The 23,256-nt window shown below is 38.8% G+C and overlaps 1 protein-coding gene across 1 annotated transcript in view; it reads left to right on the top strand.

Moving 5' to 3' along the window:
* The window catches only part of NECAB1 (N-terminal EF-hand calcium binding protein 1), a 185,932-nt gene that overhangs the window by 127,235 nt on the left and 35,441 nt on the right, over nucleotides 1-23,256 (top strand). Inside the window, exon 6 of the mRNA XM_072803962.1 lies at nucleotides 9,651-9,787. Coding sequence (XP_072660063.1) covers nucleotides 9,651-9,787 — 137 coding nt within the window. The remainder of the gene's footprint in view (nucleotides 1-9,650; nucleotides 9,788-23,256) is intronic.

Here is a 23,256-nt window from a genome sequence, read left to right as displayed (position 1 = left end):
AAAATAGAACTATCCATCTGACACATACATACACTGTTTAGGAGGAATCAGATTACAAGTGTGTGTTACCTTTGAGATATTATGTGCTTAAAAATGATATTCAAAGAAAAGTATGTGAGCAATAAGGTAGAAAGCATCATATTTATGGGGAAGAAATTTTATTTGCAACATCAACAAGCATAAATTTAGCCCAAATTATGTGTAAATATAGCTCTGTGCTCTTCATGCTGAAAAATTTAACATTTGGTTCTATGTTACACTCCAGAAAAATACAGGCTAGCAGTTGAGAAGATAGTATAGGAGAGGTGATAAAAATTACTAATTTGGAAGTGTTTACAGATTTTCTTGTCCTACTGCCTGCCAAAGACTCCTGTATTTTACACCCCTTAACTGTCTACTCCCACAATCTCTCAAAAATATGAGGATAGTGTATCCCTACCAGGCTGGCTCCTACACATAACTTTTGTAAAAATAAAATTAAAAGGAGGAGATTCATGCAAATCATATGTAGAACTTAATGATTATAGGCAAACTCTTCAAACCACCACCCAGATCAAGAAACCAAACAAACCTGCCAGCTTCCCCAGCCCTTCCATGTGCCTTGATCTAATTATCTTCCCTCCTCCTGAATGTAATAACCAAATGGATTCCTCTAGTGATCATTTCCTTGCATTTTATTATGGATTCATCACACGAATATTCATCTCTGAAAACTATAGTTTAATTGTGCCCCTTTTTACGTGTGTTAACATGTCTTTTAAATTACAGGTTACCCTGCAGTCCTTTAGAGGGATGAGGTACTCATGGATTAGATTTTGCTGATTGCATTCTCATAGTGCAGTTCCTGTTCATCTAACAGAAGAAAGTGACTTCTGGAGATTTTAATGATAATCCAGTTTTTAGGTTTGTGTGTGTGTTTGTTTTTTTTTTCCCCCGTATGTCATTTGCTCTTTAAGTCTAAGTACACAAAGAATTTTTGCTTTGTCTTTTAAAGCCCAGTAATTGTACAGAAATACGTCTTGATGTTTGTTCTTATTTGATATTCTTAGGTATGTGATGTGCTTTTTTCAATCTAAAATTACCAAGAGGCAGGAATTCAGTAAAAGCATTTATTTGGGAACAAAGAATTGCCATTTGAGGTACACAGATTTGGGCAGCAATCCAAACAGTGTCTCACTAGGGAGCAAAAGTTAGGGATTTTTAAAGACAAAAAGAGAATGCCTGTTAAGTTGTTTACCTGTACAAGCTGTTTACAAGAATTTTGGTTCATGTTGGAGACAGAATACTAATCTTGCCTAAACATAATTAGTCGCTAAGGCTATCACTAAGCAAAAGTCTCTCACTATGGCAAGTTACAAGTGTTCTTCTTGCAGAGTCCTTGATGTGTGGTTTAACCCAATTTAAAAGTATATGGTTCCATGTGAAGTCGTGTGTAAGGCTCACCTCCCTATGCCCTCCTGGCTCCATTTGAAAACACCTCAATACACATGACTTCATTTTATTTCACCTTTCATGCTTTGAATATCTAATTTCAAATATTTTTTTAAAATCTTTTTATTTCAGAAAAGCATTCTTGAATAATGGGTTCTAGTATTGGTACTGTTCTTTTGCTAATTTCTATACTTCTTTAAGAGCTCTATTATAAATGTGTTGGGTGTTCTTTGTCTATGTTCAATATTTGTTATGCCCTCTCCAATCTTTTTACTTTTCTTGGTTTCTTTTGATTTTTGAAGATGGCTTCTTTTTCATTTTCATTTATTAAGGTGTTACCTGTTATATTTATGTGTTCTTGTGTTCCTTCTAATTTAGATTTCATTTCTGAAATAATTTTCTTCTCTAATTCTCTTCTGAATTTTGTCACCTTGTGTCTGAGCTAATCTAACTCTGATACATGTTGTTCTTTCACTTCTTCATTTTCTTTTTCAATGCCTTTTAGCTCATTTAAAAATACTTGGTTATACATTTGATCTGTTTAGTGAGCTCTGTCTTTCTGGTATGCTTTCATTATCTGCAAGAATGCTGTTTTTCCTTTAATATCCTTTTTCTTATAATAGCAAAATAGAAGTTAACCTTAATAATTTTCTGTTGCCCACTTTATAAAGAATACTAATTTCCCTGAATTTTTCAAAGACCAGTGTGTTCAGAATGTTTTTCTCTAGCTTCATAGAGCTCCCTTGTAGGTGGTTGTCTTGTAGTATTAAAAAAAATATAGTGACTTTCCTTCTAAGAGTTCCTGGTGCTGTTCCTGTCCCCTACTTTGAACTAAATCTTCTTTATATCTTGACCCCACCCCATCCTGCTCAGTTTTGATTTGACTCCCAACAGTTTCCCTTCACTGTAGGGCTCTCTTAGCATATAGTATTAGCTAGTTGATTTTTAGAGTTCATAGGGCTGGGGTGCCTGGTTCATTCAGTCCATTGAGCCTCCAGCTCTTAATTTCAGCTCAGCTCATGATCTTGGGGTCATGAGATCGAGCCCCACATCGGGCTTCATACAGAGTTTGCTTGGGATTCTCTCTTTCACTCGCCCTCTGCCCCTCCCTCCTGCTGGCACTCAAAATAAATAAATAACATCTTAAAAAAAAAAAAAAAAAAAACAAGCTCACAGAGCCTCCACAATTCCAGCCCCAGTAGGCTTTATTAGGATGTTTTATGTTCATCCAGTTTTGGATACAATTCCTCCTGGGTTTAGCTGCTTCTCAAATTAGCCCATTGTGCCTTCTAGTGAATATTTGTTGACTGTTGGAGTTCTCTCATCCTCAGGTCTGTCATTGTATCCCATGATTTCCGTTTGTTTCTTCTTAAACATCCAGTGATACCATCAGTGAAGATCTTGTGGCTGTCAGTGATTTAGTTCTTACCCATTTGTCATTGGAGTTTCATGACAATACCTTGAAATCTAGTTTTATTGCATTTGTTGTCTATGGGGGTTTTTATTGTTTTTATGTTTGCTCTTTCTTTATGAGAGGATTCCAGGAGTTTCAAAAGCTATACCACCAACATGGCCATCTTCTCCAGATCCTGCTGTTGTTGTTGTTTTTGTTGTTGTTGTTGTTTTTTCTGGTTTCTACAATTCTGTGATGCAGAATAAGGAAATTGGCCTAGATGAATGGAAGCAGAATTACAGTGGCTTGAGGAGAAGGGAATAAATCTTAGCCAGTATACATATGAAGATATGGGAGAGAAAAGAGGAAAAGGAAGTAAAATCAGGTTACAGGTTGAGAAGTAATTTTGAAAACATTCTGGAAAATGAAATGCCCTGGAAGAGGATACAGCTTGTAGGATTCAGAAATGATAAAGAGGAATGCAGGAAGTGTTGCTTAGATAGGTATATTGGGGCCCCTGTACTATCCTGGATGAGAAACAAGAATAGAAACACTTTCTAATTACTTTCGCAGTTGAACTCTGGATTTTTAACTGACCTTCTCAAAGACTTAATTCCATGGGTCACAGCTTCAATATAGTAAGAAATAGGTGTATAAAAGGTATACACTTCTGAACAAGCAGGGTAGGAGATGTGCAGTACAAAATATATAAAGGGGTGCCTGGGTGGTGCACTTGGTGCAACCAAGTGTCTGACTCTTGACTTCGGCTCAGGTCTCATCTCAGGGTTGTGAGATCAAGCGCCATATCAGGCTCTGTGCTCAATGCAGAGTCTGCATGGGTTTCTCTCTCCTTCTCCCACTGCCCCACCCACTGTACCCTCTCTCTCAAATAAATAAATCTTTTTTGAAAAACCAAATATATATAGAAGGAACTCCTTTGTAGCTTAATATTTATGAAGTTTAATATTTGCGAAAGTTTAATATTTGTGAAGATCCTGCTATACACTGAACACTGACATAGATTCTAGCAAAATTCTGAAGTGAACTATTCTCACAACATTCAAGCTCAGGCTTGTGAATTTTCAGCCAGTTATCTGTTCATTACACTCTGTAACATTGTTCCTCCAATGGACTGATAGCAATGATGAACATTTATCAGAAACTAGAAGCTAGACATCTTACCATGTGCTTTACAGGCTATATTTCATTCAGTCCTCACAAGTTTATGAGCTTGGCACTATTATCTATAGTTAGGAAAACGGGGACTGAGGTCCAGTACTTCCCTAGGCTCACACTGCTGTTGAGTGGCATAAACACTGATTAGAACTTATGTGTAACTGTCTTCAAACCCAGATTCTTAATCACCACCCTGTGTTATTAGATGTGATGAATGGGACCCAAGTCTTCATCTTTTACCTATTAACCCTCAAATTTGGGCTGACTCTGTTTATGTTTCCACATTTGAATCCAGGTTTGTTTTTTTTTTTAACCAAAATTCTACTTGTTTGAGGATTACTTCCAAGCAGAATGGGATTATTCTTTGGGAAAAGACATTTAAGGGGCCATATGTTCTTGTTAGAGTCTCCTGGTATGAAATAGCAGAAGAAGGAGCCAGAGGAAAGAAGCCTACATGAGATCAATCTTTGGGATCCCTGGGTGGCTCAGCGGTTTGGCGCCTGCCTTCGGCCCAGAGCGTGATCCTGGAGACCCGGGATTGAGTCCCGCATCGGGCTCCCTGCATGGAGCCTGCTTCTCCCTCTACCTGTGTCTCTGCCTCTCTCTCTCTCTCTCTCTGTATGTCTCTCATGAATAAATAAATAAAATCTTAAAAAAAAAGAAATCAATCTTTGATAACTTCAGGATGAGCCCTCTACAATGGAGTTTGTCAATGTAAAGGTCTTTAATAATAGAACTCCTCTCTAAAATATTTTCTGATTTCGAACTACAGAATACGTCAACACAGGGCTTAGAAATTAGTTTATTGGTAATTTAATAACATTTTATTCCAAAACTGTAGCCTTGTTTTCTCTTTCACTAGCCTGAAAAATTTATATTTCCTTTAATCCTTGGGGCTCTGAAGTGTGAAAAATATGTTAATCTCTTGTGCTGCTATCTAAAATTTCTAACTGTCTATCTGGAATTAACCTCAGTCTATTTTTTCAAGACTCTGAATTAAGGACCAGTTTTTTTTTATAAGGCTTAAAATTGATCTAGTGTTCTCCCAGTTTAAAAGAAAAGTCATTTAAAATGAAAGTCTAAAAAAATAAAATAAAATAAAATGAAAGTCTTAGAATGTTTACAGAAGTAGGATGTAGATAAAGCATGTAAGCCAGTTATTATTTTTTAAAAGCCAACAGTTTGGGGAAGTGGAGAAAGAAAGATAACCTTATCTTTGTAAAAGTGAATTTTCCCCTGGTCTCAGAGCCAGCACAGCTGTCTCCCTTGGGAACAGGGAAGGCTGCAGGGGCTTGGATCAAGCGGCTGTCAGAAGCAGTGCCCCCTGCTAAATGTGATTGCATCTGATCTCGTAAACAAGAAGGCGCTGAGACTGGATGTCACAGACTTGATTAATTTTCAAGTGGGGCAAATACAAACAGGGAAGACTGATGCTATGATTTTGCTAATTAACTCCGATGATTCATAGTTGTTTAGCAGCCCGGATCTCTCCTCTTCCATTACGCGGATGGGCAGGAGCTTGCTTCTTGAGAAATGATCGGACAGTGAAGATGCTCAGACAGTCCCCCAAGAAACCCCATTTTCAAGGAACTCTGCTTCTAATGCTGGGCTCTTTATTTAAATGAATCCTCACCCTGTTCCAGCTCCGCGCAAAAGAAATAGGCAGATCGAAATGGTCACACTCCGGCTTTCCAGAGACACAAATGGAAATATTAATGCGAGTTAACAACTTGCGCTTAAAGATGAATTGAACTGACAGTTATCAGTGACATGCATGAACGTTATTGGGATCTGGGGAACGTATTATTAGGCTTCATTTGCCCATATCCTTTCTAATGGATGTAAAGGACTAAACTGTTTTTGGAAAAAGTGGCAGGATCTGGATATCAGGTACCGTCTGTAGGGTTTTTGACTGCTTCACTAGACCAGCGGATGTTCTTTCCGCCAGTCTCTCAGATTCTGGATTTTGCTTACAGGAGCATGTGTTTTAAGCCAACATATCAGTCTTTGGGGAGTTCAGCATGCAAAGATCCCTTTTTGTACCTGCAGAACCAACACATTTGTTGAGAATCGAAAGGGCCAGGCTCTGACATTTTCCAGCTTGTTATCTATTTAATCTTCCATCTGCTTCTTTTGCCACTGCCTTCCAAAGGAACATCTGCTGCACATCTGAGAGAAGGAAAGGAAGATTGGCATCATGCCACCTGGGTCTGCCGTCCTAAACCTTGGGATTCAGATTAAGGGAAGGGAAGAAGACTAACAAACGGTCCAGAAAATGAAATGAGGACAAACAGTCTGTTAAGAACAAAGCTTTATTTCCATTTATTGCAGAGCCCACACGACCAGGCAAGCTGGACAACAGTGGCTGCCATCAAGGGCTAGAGGCAGGGAGAGGCAGCTGGCGCCTGGGGGAAGGCAGGAGCAGTTTCCAGGGCTCAGCCATGCCCTCTGGTGCCCAGATCTGCAGGTGGTCTCCTGCTGCTCACATACTGTTTAAGCACTTATGGGGCTGATGCTCCATTTATGGGGCCCGGCTTTGTTCTGAGCATCCTGGAGGCAGAGACGATGATAAGATAGATTTCCTACCTTTAAAGAGCTGGCCTAGGATGAGGGAGACGGGCAAGTAGACGGCAGATTACAATATGCAATAGTAGATTCTACACACTGGCTAGGAGCACAGAGAAGGGAAAAGAAATGCCCTAATCTCATGAAGCAAAATGTTGGGTCAAGGAGAGGAGAGGCTCTACAGAGATGGTGCCATGAACGGAGTCTGGAAGGATAAACAATAGAAAACAAGCTCTTTTTTTCTCCTTATGATCAAGGAGTAGCACATAACAGCCAATCTTCATATTGACTCAAAAAACTAAATACTCCAAAACCGTAAACCCACCCGCCACCCCTCTCAGTGTCCAAGCATCAGCGATTGTGTCCAGTGCTGTTGGATACCTCTTAATATTATCTGAAGAGTCACTAATGAGGTTAGCAAAGTCTCATCAGAGTGGGGGAGAGAAGTCTCAGTATAAGAACCACTCCTTAATTTGCTGCTATGGAGTAGCCAGTTGTCGGATTTTAACTGCCCTTAAATACTGAACTTTGGCATCACCAAAATCTTCATATGTAAGACCACACTAGCCAGCCCAGTGCATTTTCAGACTTAGGAGTTTCTCTGCAATCAGGTATTGAGTGAGCATCTGGTGTGGGCACCATGAGGCACACAGAAATAGAAGGCATGACCTTTGAGTCTAAAAAACTAAAATCTAATTGCAAAAAGAAGCAGTTAGTTCTATAGTTCTGACATGACAAATAATTAACATTTAACTGAGAAAAAGCGAGGCTAATGTGATAATGCACTGCTCCGTGAATGTATGCTCTCTTCGCTTTCCAAGCTGTCTACAAACAGGTATAAAATTTTATCATTTGCTTTAGTGTCCGTGTATACTGAGATGCAAATGTAATTGGCATAATCTCTGACTACACCAATTCTGTTGTCTTGGCATTTTAATAAATTTTGTTTTATTTTATTTTTTCACATTTTTAAAATTTAAATCCGTTTGCCAACATATACTCTAACACCCAGTGCCCGTCCCATCAAGTGCCCTCCTTAGTGCCCGTCACCCAGTTACTCCATCTCCCGACTCTCCTCCCCTTCTGCAACCCTTTGTTTATTTTCCAGAGTTAGGGGTCTCTCATGGTTTGTCTCCCTCTAATTTTTCCCACTCAGTTCCCCTCCTTTCCCTTATAATCCCTTTTACTGAATCGCCTGGGTGGCTCAGCGGTTGAGTGTCTGTCTACCTTTGGCTCAGAGCATGATCCGGGAGTCCCATGATCGAGTCCTATGTTGGGCTCCCTGCATGGAGCCTGCTTCTCCCTCTGCCTGTCTCTCTGCCTCTCTCTGTGTCTCTCATGAATAAATAAATTAAATCTTAAAAAAAAAAATCCCTTTCACTATTCCTTATATTCCACCTATGAGTGAAACCGTATGATGATCGTCCTCCGTATTTATTTTATTTTTTAAATAAGTTCTATTTAAAAAATATGCTTTCACAAAATGCAAATGACTGCGGAAACATCAAGCACACCTTTTTTTAGACCACATTTTCTTTTCAAGAGAAAACTTTTCTCAATTTAAAAACAAACACAATTGAATAACTTTCTGAAGTTTTTATTGCTATTGACTAACAAGCAATTTGGTAAAATTAAATATTTCGTGTATTTGTACCTTGAATTAACTCACGGAAATCCTTAGGTTACTACAAGCATGTAATGTTTTGGTCTATGGTTAGTTTCTTAGGTGGAGTTTAAAAGCACTAAAATGTTTAAGTTTTAAATCAGATCATTAGATATGAGAATTCCCTGTGTTCACCTACGAGAACGGGCTTAAAGAGAAACTGATGATTGAAACATTTTATGATTTCAAAATAAGAATGAAAGGAGGATTTCTGTGGCATTAGGTGATTGCGCCATCAGAAGAACAACTCCAAAGTAACCTTTGCTAGGAGGCCATGATTCATTATGTCCTAATTTAGGGTGAAGAGGAGCACAGAGTATTTTTTGAGTTGGAAGGTATGCCTGAGTTATAGTCCGATTTGTAAATGAGAGAGCAGAGACCCGGAAAGATTGACTAATCATGTCTTTGTTTTTTGGGTTTACAACCATGACCTGAGACTCCCCAGCGCATCATGACTCCCAGCATTATCTTGTCACTGTTATTACCCCTTTCAGTTTCATATTTTCACCTCTATAAAAATCACTTAGGGACAGAGCTAGATCCATCTATTTCTCAGCTGAACTTGTATTTATCCTTCCCACCTGATACTCTAAAAAATCAGGTTTAGCTGGCTGGGCTCATGACCCGAAAGAGTGGTTCTGGTCCCTGCCAACCTGATTTTTGCTTCTTTCTTGGTTCTCCTTGAGACTGTAGAAGACAAAAACAGCAGGTTGCACCATGCACAGCCCACCTGTCTCCTGAGATTAAAGTTGGCGAGTATGACTATTGTGTATGCGATGATCTCCAGGTAGACGTTGGGCCGTTTGAAGGAATGGTGCTTTTTGGCTGACTTGGATGCAAATGGGCCTCAGGTGGGTTCCTGAGGGAGGGACATGAGCAGATTTAGTAAACTGTTTAAACATTCCATGCCTAACTTTTCTGAATTTTGGGATAACTACACATAATATCCTTTGGCTTCAGTATAATACAGATTGGGCATAATAAATACATCAAGAGGGAACTAAGCCAGTTGCTGAAACGTGACTGCATTTAGTTGACAAGAGAGAAAATGCATGATGTCATGGTCATTACTGAAGCACAGAACAAACTCTGAGTTAGTCACCTTCTAACCTTTTTTTTCCCCCAGATAATATTCTTTTCCTTCTCTATAGATGTCTGTTCCATAATTCTAGAGGGTTTTGTCCTAATACTGAGGCAGGTATAATGGGAGAGGAGCTAGAGATTCCTGTTATCTCTGCAGCTCTTCTATTCAACTTCTGGTGAGTGGGTAGAGCTCTGCCCCAGCCTCCAAGGTCAACATGTCCTCTCTCTTCCTGGTTTCTCCTCAAAGACTAATCTGAGATCGATGGGTACATGGGGAAAGCCATTCCTGGATATTTTTCCTTACCATACTTCTAATTGCCTTTGCTTTGTCATCCTTAGGACTACCAAGAGGCCTCCAATTTGGAACAATTTGTAACTCGATTTTTATTGAAGGAGACCTTGAATCAGCTGCAGTCTCTCCAGAATTCTCTGGAATGTGCCATGGAAACTACTGAGGAACAAACCCGTCAAGAACGGCAAGTTAAATATTTCCATGTGGTGGTTCTTTAGGGACTATGAAAGACCAGTTGAAGGGCATCATGCTTAAGCTAGTGAAAACTAAAAAATGGGAATTAATAAATTTAAATAGAATTACAGGAACCCCCATTGGGTGCTCGCCTTATATTTGCCTCTAAAAGAGACTCTTCTACTTTTACTGTTCATCATTTATTCAAATTTAAATTGCTAATTTAGTAGATAGAGAAGGCTTTAAAAGACACTGTGATAATGTAAAGATACATCTTAGATGGTGTGACTCTTCAGGAGGCTAATGTCTATTATGTAAATAAGACATGAAGACTAAAACCATAAGGCAAGATGCAAAATGATACATACCATACAGAAGGGGAAATAGGTTGCCAGGGATTTAGGAAGAGTAAAAGATATTAAATATGAATAGAAGGATGAAAGATAATTCCATGGTATTTCCTGAGGATATTTGGGCTTATCTTGCAAATAGGTAATATATGAAAGTGTAGAAGTGATAGAAAAGAGACTTAAAAGTTAAGTGAACCTGGATGTACCTAGGAACTAGGAATCGAATCAGCCTATTTATTTAAGGAAATAGAGAAAAGCGAATAATAGGAAAAGATTTCAAAATTCAAGACTGCCAATTAATATCACTGAGAAGGTAAGTAATGATACTATAATAGTTATATAAATAAAGATGCTAATGCTAAAGAGAAACCTGAATTAGAACTGTGTAAAGCAGACGTCCCAATTATTCTAACCAACAGTTGGTCCTTGAGTTTCCATTGTTTATACCTTGCAAGCTAGAGAAGGGCTTGGCAAAACTCTGGCTTATGCAACATATTTTTGCATGTGTTACTTCAAACCTATACACATGACCATCTAACTTTTGCATTTGAAATTAGGGAGAACCACACAGTAACTTTCTTGAACAGGCTGATAATAGCCTACTCAGTAGGGCCAATTTTTCTAAACAAATTAATGGATACATAATTATTAGGACATCTCAGAGAAACAGTGGAATTTTCAACCATGTGTTTACAATGTCAAGATGAGTGAACACCACCAAATTCTAACAAAAAAGCCTCTAATCTCAAGCGTAATGAGCTTGTGCAGCTGATGAACATGGGTCTGCACTCAGCAGTTGATCTGTGCAGCATTTTTCACATTATAAACTTCTTTCATGGTCTTGATTGATTCTCTATCAAATGGCAGATGTAACAAATAGCTTTAGAAGAGCAACAACCCAGTTCCTCAAGTTTGAGCAGAGGATAAGTATCTTGAAACACAATGAAATTGATTTCATGTTCCAAATAGGAAAATGAGGTTGGTTTCTTTGTTTTATTTAGGTTTTCTTGATGTAAAGTGGATTTGACCTTTTTAGAATCAATTATTTGCCACATGAGAGGAAGCCTGCAAAAGGCCTCTGCTTCCCTTCTTCAACTGCACTTTGGGTATTTTCTACAGTCCTCCCTTGCAAACTTGAGTTCTGCATGCACCACCATGTAGTGAATATACGATGAAGAGCTGTTCTTTGTTTCAGGCCACAGGCTAGCCTTGACCTCCTATGAAAGCTACCAACAGCTGCACAGCAGCTGTGTTTAATGAGAAGGAGTGTGATAATGCAGAACTTAAGGAAAGTAGAAGACATTAGAGGACTGATGAATATTTTATTTATAGGTTTCTATCTCAAACAGAGCTGGAAGAATGAGAGCTATTATGGATCTGACATAAATTTGGATTTGACGAAGGTACCCAGGGATGCCCAAATCCCACCCCGAATCCATGATACTCCTCCCAGGAAGTTTTCATTAAAAAAAATAATAAAAGAAAAAGAAAAAAAATTAATCTCCACCCTAGGTTTGTGCCCATATATCCAATTTGAAGTCTCTGGTAACCCTGACTGAAGAGTAGAAATTAAGTTCATGTTTAAAAGTACAGTGTCTCCTCCCCCTAATTCCATTTTGCAATCAGCTGGCGGCCAGAAACCAAAGTAAAGAGAGCCCCAAGGGGCCCTCACCAGTGGAGAAAAAAACAAGACAGGAAAGGTGGCTGTCCTTTTCATGGTATTTGACAAGAGACTGGTAAATAAGCCTCAGAGGAGATAAGATTTGAATGAGATCTTTACAGTAGATTTAATGGTAGAGGATATTCTCTCTGAAGAGACGAGTCTCCTCACCCATCCCATAATACCCATCTTCTTTCTTGTAGCTGGCTCTTCTCATTTGTTTGGTCACTGCTTCGACAGCACTTGCTCTGGGAAAACTTTCTTGCTCTCAAAGTAGAACTTTATACCTCCTACTCCACCCCTGTGTACTTGCTCGGTACCCTCTACTTAGACATACGTACAAAGTCAGTCCTTTATTTCTCTCTCCCACTAGACTTTGAGTTTCTAAATGACGGGGACTTTGCCTTATTTCCCTGTACCTGGCACAACTACATGTTAAATACATGAAACCGAATGAAAGGGAATCCCAGGTAAAGGGAACTATATAGAACAGCAGTGAATGAGGACCTGGGACAGTGAGAACAACCTGGACTCCTACCTGGAGTCTAAGGTTAGGAAAGGTCTTAAAAGCTACACAGATGCATTTAGATTTGATATGATCAGAGATTATCCTGATGGTTGTGAATAAAGAAGTATAATGAAAACAAGTTTTAAGGAAAATTAGTGTCATAACAGTATATAGTAGAGATTTGGAAAGACTTAGAACTAGGTCAAAGAGGAGAGGTCAAATCAATGTATCCAAAAACTTATCCTTTTTTTAATATATAACATAAAGGAAGATTCCATGATGCCCTGCATAGTCAACAGTTGCAACCTGCAGATAGCATTAAAAATCCCAGCGCTATAATAATTTGTTTCCCCTTCAGCATCAGCATTACCTTGGGGCTTAATATTTGTGAGACCTAGGGATACAGAACTTCATTGGAATGTAGCAAATTTTGAGAAGTCATCTATTCTAGCTCTCAACCCCAGGGAGGGATCACACAGTATCACTCATCCTGCAGTAATGAGTTAGACATGCAATGTTGGGCAGAATGTCTGTGTCTATTCATGTGAAAATGGCAATTTCAGAGAGAAGGGATGCATACAGCTGGAATGCCACAGAGGTGAGATTTTCAGATGTCGTTCTACAACGCTCTTTGTATCTGTCCTGGCATACTGGCTAAATGGAAGCCACTTTAATTCCATGTCTTTTGAGAGTACCTAATAACCAATGACAAGAATAATCATTACGTTACACTGAAGTTTCCCTCTAGAGACCCCTGTCCTCTTACATAAGCCTCTCTTCCTCACAAACCAGATTTCTGGGAGCACAGTTTAATTATATGTGAATTTCTTTTTATAATAGAATCTGAATATTTATTCTATTTTCTGAAGTTCTTCTTTATCCAGAGAAATGACTGATTCCTCCTAGGCTTGGAAATTATTTTTCTCCTTTTGATGGTTGTCTATTGTAGAACTAAGGGAAGGCTTTAGTTGTGCTTACAGGTGATTATAAAACTTCAGACAGTTTACATTCCCTTAGGTTCAACATAGAGAAGAGCTGCTATAGTCACCTATTCTTATGACTCCTGAAGCTGCTAGAAACTTGATCTTTTTTTAATGCCATAGGGAAATCCATAGGGTGGTCTAGTTAAAGATTGGAGGGTAAACATATGATTTGTTTCCCTTCCTCCCTAAACCTTTCAAAATAAAGGCATTAACAGAGCCTGGACATTAACAGAGCAAGGAGTTATAAAGGTGCAAAAATAAGGATAGAAGAACCAAAGGGGTAGAAACTTGGAGTATGGAAATAAAATGAATCTAGTGGTGACTGATGTTGAAGCCCTGAGAAAAACAAAACATAGACAATGTATGAAGCCAAGATGTAATGTAATTGGTATCACGAAACCTCAGAGAGGCTCAAGAACTGGCTTTACCATGTGCAGCTGATAGTGGTGGTGAAGGTGAGGCTAACATATTTCTGAAAGCTCCATCTAGTGCTATATAAGTGCCCCTCCCCTTGAGGGGAGGAAGCTTAGCGATGTGCTTTCTGGAGAAGGTGAATAGATATACAGCTAGCACAGCAGTGGTCATGACATGATACTAAAAACAGAGGCATTAAGTGAAAGTCTCCATGCTGAACAGTGAGATTTGAAAGCCACTCAGCATGCTGTGCTCCCAAAGCACTGACAGCTGGGCTTATACACTATAGTTTTGGGATGCTTCTCTGGCATTTCTGTGGAATCTCATCAGTCCAAGAGAAAAACTTTAAAGTACCAAAGATGGTGTCCCCTAATGAATAGGCCCAGTCAGGCCACCTGACAGGGGAGGGTACAAGTTGGCAATCCCCACTCCCCTCCCCACCCCCAGTCATCCCTGTTTCCTTCCTCTGAAATAGGCAGGGACAACCAAGAGAATAAATCAAACACAAGAAAAGAAACTTAGAAGAAACAGATATAATCCAGAGAGCAGAAGAAAGCTTCCAAAAATACCCCATGCCCTCAGAAAAGCAGAGAAAAATATTGCATTTATGAATTAAGGACAGGATGCTATTTAAAAAAATAATATTCAAAGCACACAAAGACCTCTTGGAAATTATGATTGCAGAAATAACCTGTGAGCAAGATTTGGAGATAAAAGTGTGATGGCATTTCCACAAAGAGGTGAAAAATAGGAAAAGAAAAAAAATAAAATTATAGAGTAGTCCAAAAGGCCCAATATTTGAAAAGTAGTAATTTCAGAAAGAGAAAGAGAAAAGAGAGAAATTGTCTAAGAAATAATTCTCAGAATAAGGACATGAGTTTCCAGGTTGATAGAACAAACCAAGAGCCCATTAAAATGAATCCTAAAATCTGGCTTCAAGGCATGCCATTATGGGATTTCAGAATATGAGAGACAAAGAGAGGTGTCTAAAATCTTCCAGACAGAAAAACCAGGTCAAATACAAAGGATGAAGAAAACATTAGATTTTTTTCAATAATGACACTGGAAGCTAGAATGCAATCAAGAAGCTTTTTTCAAAATTTGAAGAGAAAATGATTTGCAACCTAAATTTCTCTACTCTGACTTCTGGGGAAGATGGCAGAGTAGAAGGATCCTAGACTCACATTGTCCTATGGAAATACCTAAATACACCCACATCATTGTAAATAATACAGAAAATGACCAGAAGGCTAGCAAAACAAACTCTCCATAGCTAAGTGAAGAGAAGAGGCCACATTGAAAATGGTAGGAAGGGTGGAGGTTCAGTCAGGAGCCAAATAGACCCCAAATAGTCTCTGGGAGGGAGGGAGGGGCACTGCAAACATGGAGAAGAGAAAAGACCAGACCCCACAGCAGGCACCCCAGATATAAGGGACCGACATATGGAAGATGAAGTCCTATAATTTGGATTTGAAAACAAGAGGGGCTTAACTTTGTGAGTTCTCAAAGTCAGTGGGGCTTAAGACCAAGAACTTTAAAGAGAGCTAGAGGGTGATAGGAAACTGAGTCCTTGTCCTTAAAGAAACAGCACAACCGACATCCCTGCTGAGATACAGCATAGAAGCAGCAGTTTGAAAAATGCAGGGACTGTGCAGAAAGGAGACTTATTTATTAATCTCAGAACATGTGCTGGAGGATCAGAGATCTTTGGGAGACTTCTCCAAGAACAAAGGAGCTAGCAGGCATAATTTCCCTCCCATGCACCTCAGTGTAGACACATGAGCTCCTTCATGAACAGCACAAACACCCTTCATCTAGTTTGCTAAGAGCATGCCCTGCACCCATGTTCTTCTGCATACCTGACCCCTCCCACCTAGCTTGGCAGGAGCCCAAAGCAGCACAACAAATGTGCCATTGGGCAAATAGCCACTACAGTGTCCAGTATGAATCCAAAGTGATTCCTGCCCTAGGGAGGGGGGTAGGTAACCACAAATATCAGCTCTACTGTGGTCCCAGCAGTGGGCTGGAGGAAGACATCTAGTCTGACTGCAGGCCCTGCCCACCAATGAAAGCCAGTCAGTGGACAACACAGGGAAAGCGCCCTGTAGATCACTGTGACCACAGTTCAGGCAAATGTCTGCTGTGACCAAACTCAACCCCAAAGAAGCACCAGACTGTGCCACTAATAAAATAAGGACCAAACCCTACTGCAACAAAGAGAGAAACTGCAGATGACAGGACTGAAGGCAAACATGCTCAGCCAAAACATTAGGGTGCACACAACACACATAGGAGACACCCCTTGAAGTGCCAAGTTCTGGTAAACTGGAGACATTGCACTACAGGGCATTACAGGACCTCTTCTTCATAAAGCCACTACTTTCAAGAGCAGGCAACCTAGCTGACTTTCCTAACATAGAAACAGACACAGAGAGTTACACAAAATGAAGAGACAGAGGAATATGTTCCACATGAAAGAACAGGGCAAAAATCACAGCAAGAGAGCTAAGTGAAATGGAAATAAGTAATATGTCAGATAGAGAATTTAAAATAATGATCATAAATATACTCACTTGTGAAAAGACCAGGACCTTCATCTCAGTGAGACTCCCAACAAAGACATAGCAAATATAAAAAAAGAACCAATCATAGGGTGCCTGGGTGGCTCATTCAGATGAATGCCTGACTTGATTTCAGCTCAGGTCATGATCTCAGGGTCATGGGATCAAGCTCTGCATTGGGCTCCTTGCTCACTGGGGAGTCTGTTGGAGATTCTCTCTCTCCCTCTGCCCCTAATCCCCTCAAATATTAAAAAGAAAAGGAACCAATCAGAAATGAAGAACTCAATAACAGAAATTAAAAATACATTAGAAGGGGAGTGCCTGGGTGGCACAATCAATTCAATGCATGACTCTTGGTTTCAGCTTAGGTTGTGATCTCAGAGTGCTGAGATGGGCCCCATGTTGGGTTCTACAGTCAGCATGGAGTCTACTTGAGCTTTTGTCTGTCTCTCCCTTTGCCCCTCCTTTGCCACCTGTGCTTGCTTATGCTCTCTCTCTCAAATAAATTTATAAATCTTTAAAAATACAGTAGGAAGAATAAACAGTAGACTAGAGGAAGTAGAAGAATGGCTCAGTTACCTGGAAAACACAATAGTGGAAAGCACTCAAGCTCAAGAAAGAAAAAATAATAATAAAAAAGTAAGACTAGATTAAGGGAATCCAGTGACATTATCTAGTGTAATAACATTCACATAATAGGGATCCCAGAAGAAAAAGAAGAGAGAAAAGGAGGCAGAAAGTTTATTTGAAGAAATAATAGCTGAAAACTTCCTGAATCTGGGAAAGGAAACACGTCCAGATCCAGGAGGCAGAGAGAGCTCCCAACAAAATCAACCCAAGCAGATGCTCATTAAGACACATAATAATTAAAATGGCAAAAGTAGTGATAAAAATTTAAAAGCAGCAAGATAAAAGAAAACCATTACACACAAGAGAAACACTGTAAGGCTTTGAGCTGATTTTTCAGCAGACAACGTTGCAGGCCAGAAGAAAGTGGCATGATATATTTAAGGTGCTGAAATGAAACAAAAAACCCACAACCAAGAATACTCTATCCAGCAAGGGTAGAATAAAAGAGGAGATATTCGGAATAGAAGAGGATATAGTTTCCCAGACAAACAAAAGTTTAAAAATTTCATTATCACTAAAACAGCCATATAAGAAATGTTAAAAGAAGCTTTCTGAGTGGAACAGAAAAACCATAAGCATTAGTAAGAGAAGTAGGAAGCACAAAAGCATTAAAGTGTATCTATAAAAATCAGTCAAAGAACTCACAAAATCAAAGGATGTAAAGTATGGCACCATATACCTAGAACATGGGGCATGGCGGAGTAAAAATTTAGGGCTTTTAGAATGGTTTCAAACTTAAGCAACCATCAACTTAGTATACATTGTTTTGTACATAAGATGTTATTAGACATCTTATGACATTAGGTTGTTAGACAAACCTAATGGTAACTACAAATCAAAAACCAATAACAGAAATGCAAAAAATAGGGGCACCTGGGTGGCTCAGTTGGTTCTGACTCTTGGTCTCTGCTCAGGTCATAATCTCTGAGTTGTGAGTTCAAGCCCTGCATTGAGTTCCTCACTCAGCGGGGAGTCTGCTTGAGAGTCTCTTCTCCTCCCTCTGCCACTCCCTGACCCTTCACCCCACTCACTTGCTCCCTCTCTGCAATAAATAAATCTTAAAAAAAAAAAAGAAATGCAAAAACTAAAAAAAAAAGAAAAAAGTGTCCAAGTATATCATGAAAGAAAGCCATCAAACAATGAGAGAAGAGAGCAAGAGAAGAAAGGAACACAGAAATACAAAAACAACTATGAAGCAAATAACAAAATGGCAGTAAGTACAAAACTATTAATAATTACTTTGAATATAAATGGATGAAATGCTCCAATCAAAAGACATAGGGTGGCGGAATAGATTAAAAAAAAAATGCTGCCTATAAGAGACTCATTTCAGACCTAAAGACATGTGGAGATTGAAAGTAAAAAAATGGAAAAACAGTTATCATGCAAATGTAAGGGGAAAAAGCCAGAGTAGCAATACTTATATCAGACAAAGTAAACTTTAAAACAAAGATGATAACAAGAAAGAGAGGACAACATAAGCATAATAGGAATAATCCAACAAGAAGGTAAATATTGTAAATATTTATGCACCCAACATGGGAACACCCAAACACATGAAGTAATCAGTGGTAAAGCAATAATAGTAGAGCACTTTAACATGCTTCTTACATCAATGGATAGACTATCAAACAAAAAAATCAAAAAGGAAACAGTGCCTTTGTATGACACACTGGACCAGATTGATCTAACAGATATGTTTAGAACATTTTATCCTAAAGCAGCAGAATACATATTTTCAAGTACATACGGAACATTCTCCAGAATGGGTCACATGTTAGGCCAGAAAGCATGTCTCAACAAAATCAAAAAGATTGAAGTCTTATCATATATCTTTTCTGACTATAAGACAAACTAGAAATCAACCACAAGAAAAATCTAGAAGGAGCACAAATACATGAAAGCTAAATAACATGCCACTAACCAATGAATGGGTCGCCCATGAAATCAAAGAGGAATTTAAAAAACACATAAAGACAAATGAAAATGAAAATACAATGGCCCCAAGTCTTTTGGATACAGCAAAAGCTATTTTGAGAGGGAAGTTTATAGCAATACAGGTCTACGTCAAGAAGCTAGAAAAATCTCAAATGAACTAAATTTATACCTAAAGGAGCTAGAAAAAGAAGAATAAAGATGCATTATTATTATTACCTCTTCTCAAACTATTCCAAAAAATAGAAGAGAAAGGAAAACTTCCAAATTCATTCTGTGACACCAGCATTATCCTGATACCAAAACCAGATAAAGACAATGCAATAAAAGAGAACTACAGGCCAATATCTCTGAAGAACATAGATGTAAAATTGCTCAACAAAATATTAATAAACTGAATCCAACAATATATTTTAAAAAAAGATCATTCAACACAGCCAAGTGGGATTTATTCCTGGGTTGCCAGGGTGGTTCAATATTTGCAAATCAGTCCCCATGATACATCACATCAGTTAAGAGAAAGGCTGAAAATGATATGAACATTTCAATAGATGTAGAAAAACCTTTCGACAAATATATCCATTCATGATAAGAACCCTCAACAAAGTAGGTGCAGAGGGAACATACCTCAACATAATAAAGGCCATATATAAAACCCCACAGCTAACATCATACTTAATGGTGAAAAACTGGGAGCTTTTCTCATAAGGTCAGGAGCAAGACAAGGATGTCCACTCTCATCACTTCTATTCAACATAGTACTGGAAGTCCTAGCCATAGCAGTCAGACAACAAAAAGAAATAAAAGGTATCCAAATTGGTAAGGAAGAAGTGAAACTTAACACTATTTGCAAATGACATGATGCTCTATATAGAAAACCCTAAAGATTCCACCAAAAAATCTACTAGAACTGATAAACGAATTCAACAAAGTTATAGGATACAAAGTTGGTGTAAAGGAATCCGTCAAATTCTTTTTTTTTTTTTTTAGATTTTATTTATTTATTCATGAGAGACACACACACAGAGAGAGAGAGAGAGAGGCAGAGACACAGGCAGAGGGAGAAGCAGGCTCCATGCAGGAAGCTCGATGTGGGACTCGATCCCCGGTCCCCAGGATCAGGCCCTGGGCTGAAGGTGGCGCTACACTGCTAAGCTACTCGGGCTTTCTGGAATCTGTTAAATTCTTATACACTAATAATGAAATAACAGAGAAATTAAGAAAACAGTCCCATTTACAGTTGCACCCAAAATGATAAAATACCCAGGAATAAACTTAACCGAGGAAGTCAAAGACCTGTACTCTGAAAACATTGATGAAAGAAGTTGAAGATGACACAAAGAAATGGAAAGACGTTCCATACTCCTGGATTGAGAGAACAAATATTTTTTAAATGGCCACATAACCCAAAGCGATCTACAGATTTAATGCAATACTTAGCAAAGTACCAACAGAATTTTTTCACAGAACTACTACAAACAGTCCTAAAATTTGTATGGGACCAGAGAAGACCTTGAATAGCCAAAAACAATCTTGAAGAACAGCAAAACAGAGGAGGTACCACAGTCCAGATTTCAAGATCTACTTCAAAGCTGCTAGTAATGATACAGGCAGAAAAACAGTCCCATGTATCAGTGGAACAGAATAGAAAGCCCAGAAATAATTCATCATTATATAGGCAATCTATGACAGGAAAGAATACTCATTGGGACAAAGACTATCTCTTCAATAAATGGTGTTGGGAAAACTGGAGCACTTTGTTACACCATACACAAATATAAACTGAAAATGGATTAAAGACCTAAATGTGTGGCCTGTAAAAATCCTAGAAGGGAGCACAGGCAGTAATTTCTCTAACATTGGCTATAGCAGTATTTTTCTAGACATATCTTCTAAGGCAATGAAAACAAAAGCAAAAATAAACTATTGGGACTACATCAAAATGAAAAGCTTCTGCACACCAAAGGGAATAACCAATGAGACAAAATGACAACCTATGAATGGGAGGAGATATTGGCAACTGATATATTCAATAAAAAGGGCTAATATCCAAAATATATAAAGAATATAAGGATCATATACAACATTAAAAGAATAATCCAATTGAAAATGTGCAGAAGATAAGAACAAATACTCCTCCAAAGAAGGTGTATAGGTTTCCAACAGACATTTGAAAAAATGCTGAACCTCACTATCAGAGAAATGCAACTCAAAACTATAGTGAGTTATCACCTCACTCCTGGTGTAATAGCCAAAATCAAAAACACAGGAAACAAGTGTTGGTGAGGATGTGGAGAAAAAGGAACCCTCATGCACTGTGGGTGGAAATGCAAACTGGTAGAGTCACTGTGGAAAATAGTATGGAAGTTCCTCAAAAAATTAAAAATAGGGGATCCCTGGGTGGCGCAGCAGTTTGGCGCCTGCCTTTGGCCCAGGGCGCGATCCTGGAGACCCGGGATCAAATCCCACGTCGGGCTCCCGGTGCATGGAGCCTGCTTCTCCCTCTGCCTGTGTCTCTGCCTCTCTCTCTCTCTCTGTGACTATCAAAGATTAAAAAAAAAAAAAATTAAAAATAGGATTACCATAAAAAAAAAAAAAAAACAAAAAAAAACAAAAACAAAAAAAAAATAGGATTACCATATGATGCAGCAATTCCGCTCCTGGGTATTTCCCCAAGGAGTATGAAAACACTAATTTGAGAAGATATATGAGCCCATGTGATTTTTTGCAGTGTTACTTAAAATAGCCCAAATATGGAAGAAACCCAAGTGTCCATTGATAGATGAGTAGATAAAGAAAGTGTGGTATGTGTATGTGTATATACATATATAGGTATGTGGGATATTACTCGGCCATAAAGAAGAATGAAATCTTGCGATTTGCAGCAACAAGGACAGATCTGGAGGGTATTGTGCTAAGTAAAGTCAGTCAGTTAGAGAAAGACAAGTACCATATGATTTTAGTCCTGTGGAATTTAAGAAATAAAACAACAGGATCCCTGGGTGGCTCAGCGGTTTGGTGCCTGCCTTCAGCCAGAGTGTGATCCTGGAGTCCCGGGGTCGAATCCCACATCGGGCTCCCTGCCTGGAGCCTGCTTCTCCCTCTGCCTGTGTCTCTGCCTTTCCCTACCCTAAGTCTCTCATGAATAAATAAATAAATAAAATATTAAAAAAAAATAAAACAACAAAAAAGAAACAAACCAATTACAGACTCTTAACTCTAGAGAACAAAAGGGATGGTTGCCAGAGGGGAAGTGAGTGGGGGGATGGATGAAGGAGACTGAGAGCACGCTTAATGATGATGAGCACTGAGTACTGTATAGACTTGATCACTATATTGTACACCTGAAACTAATACAGCACTGTGCATTGATTATACTAGAGTTTAAAAAACAATTTTTAAGTTGTTTACCTCATACAACCGCCAATAAAGTAGAATAAAAGTATCTTTTTAATATGCAGTATCTCAATAATTTTGCCTCTCGTTGCACCCTTTCCTGTGAAGCAATTAGAGGTCCTTTTCGACCAAAATGAAGAAAAAATGGAAGTTCAAATTTAAAGGGGAGTGTTGAGGGATCAGCATTAGAGGGAGGCTAAAGAAAGTTTTCCTTGCTGATTATAGTTTTGGGGAGTAAATTAGCATTCGATTTGCCTGTATGTAACAGGGGGAAAAAAGTGGCTTACACACACATAAGGACTTATTATGTCTTAAGAAGGAGCTTGATGGTGGCAGCCTAAGATATGACAGCTCTCAGGTTTATCATAGACCTCCTATATTTTTCACTTACTAAATATGTCCTCAAGTTTGCCTCATGGTCCAAGATGGTTGCTGGAATTCCAGCTATCAGGTGTATATTCCAACCAGGAGAGGAGTAGAGAAGGACCAAAGGCTTGTTTCCCAGGTTGAACCCATCCTTTCAAACACTCTTCCTGTAAGTTCCTTATATATGTCATTGACCTGAGCTTTTCGTACTGGGAAGTTAATAGGTACGTCCTAAAACTGAAGAGTAAAGGGACAGCAATTTAAGCATATTATATACAGATACGGGGATGACAGATTAACACTTGCTGGAAGCGTTCCCTCTGTGAAAGGGGCAGGATGTGGAGATGGGTGAGTAGGCACTCCTGTGTGTTGCAATAAGCTTCATAGAATTATCTGACTTTTATTTATTTATTTGTTTTTTAATTATCTGAGTTTTAAAATCATATGGCTACCTGGCCTCGATTTAAAGAGCCTTGATTTAAAGAATTTCAGACTGACCGAGCCCCATAGGTGTTCTCACACTAAATCCATCAGCCCCCACTGATGGATTTTTTTCCATTGATGATTTGGTCAAGAAGAGAAAGATGCTTTTCCTGAGTCGCACATACAGTTTTTACCGAGACTTGCAAAGAGTAAAGGCAGCTCCCAGTTTCTCCTTTTAGGGTCACATTTATCA

Source organism: Canis lupus, chromosome 28 (assembly GCF_048164855.1).
Source record: "Canis lupus baileyi chromosome 28, mCanLup2.hap1, whole genome shotgun sequence".
Taxonomy (NCBI): domain Eukaryota; kingdom Metazoa; phylum Chordata; class Mammalia; order Carnivora; family Canidae; genus Canis; species Canis lupus.
The sequence above is the reverse complement of the archived record's forward strand: the minus strand, read 5'-3'. Positions and strand labels throughout refer to the sequence as shown.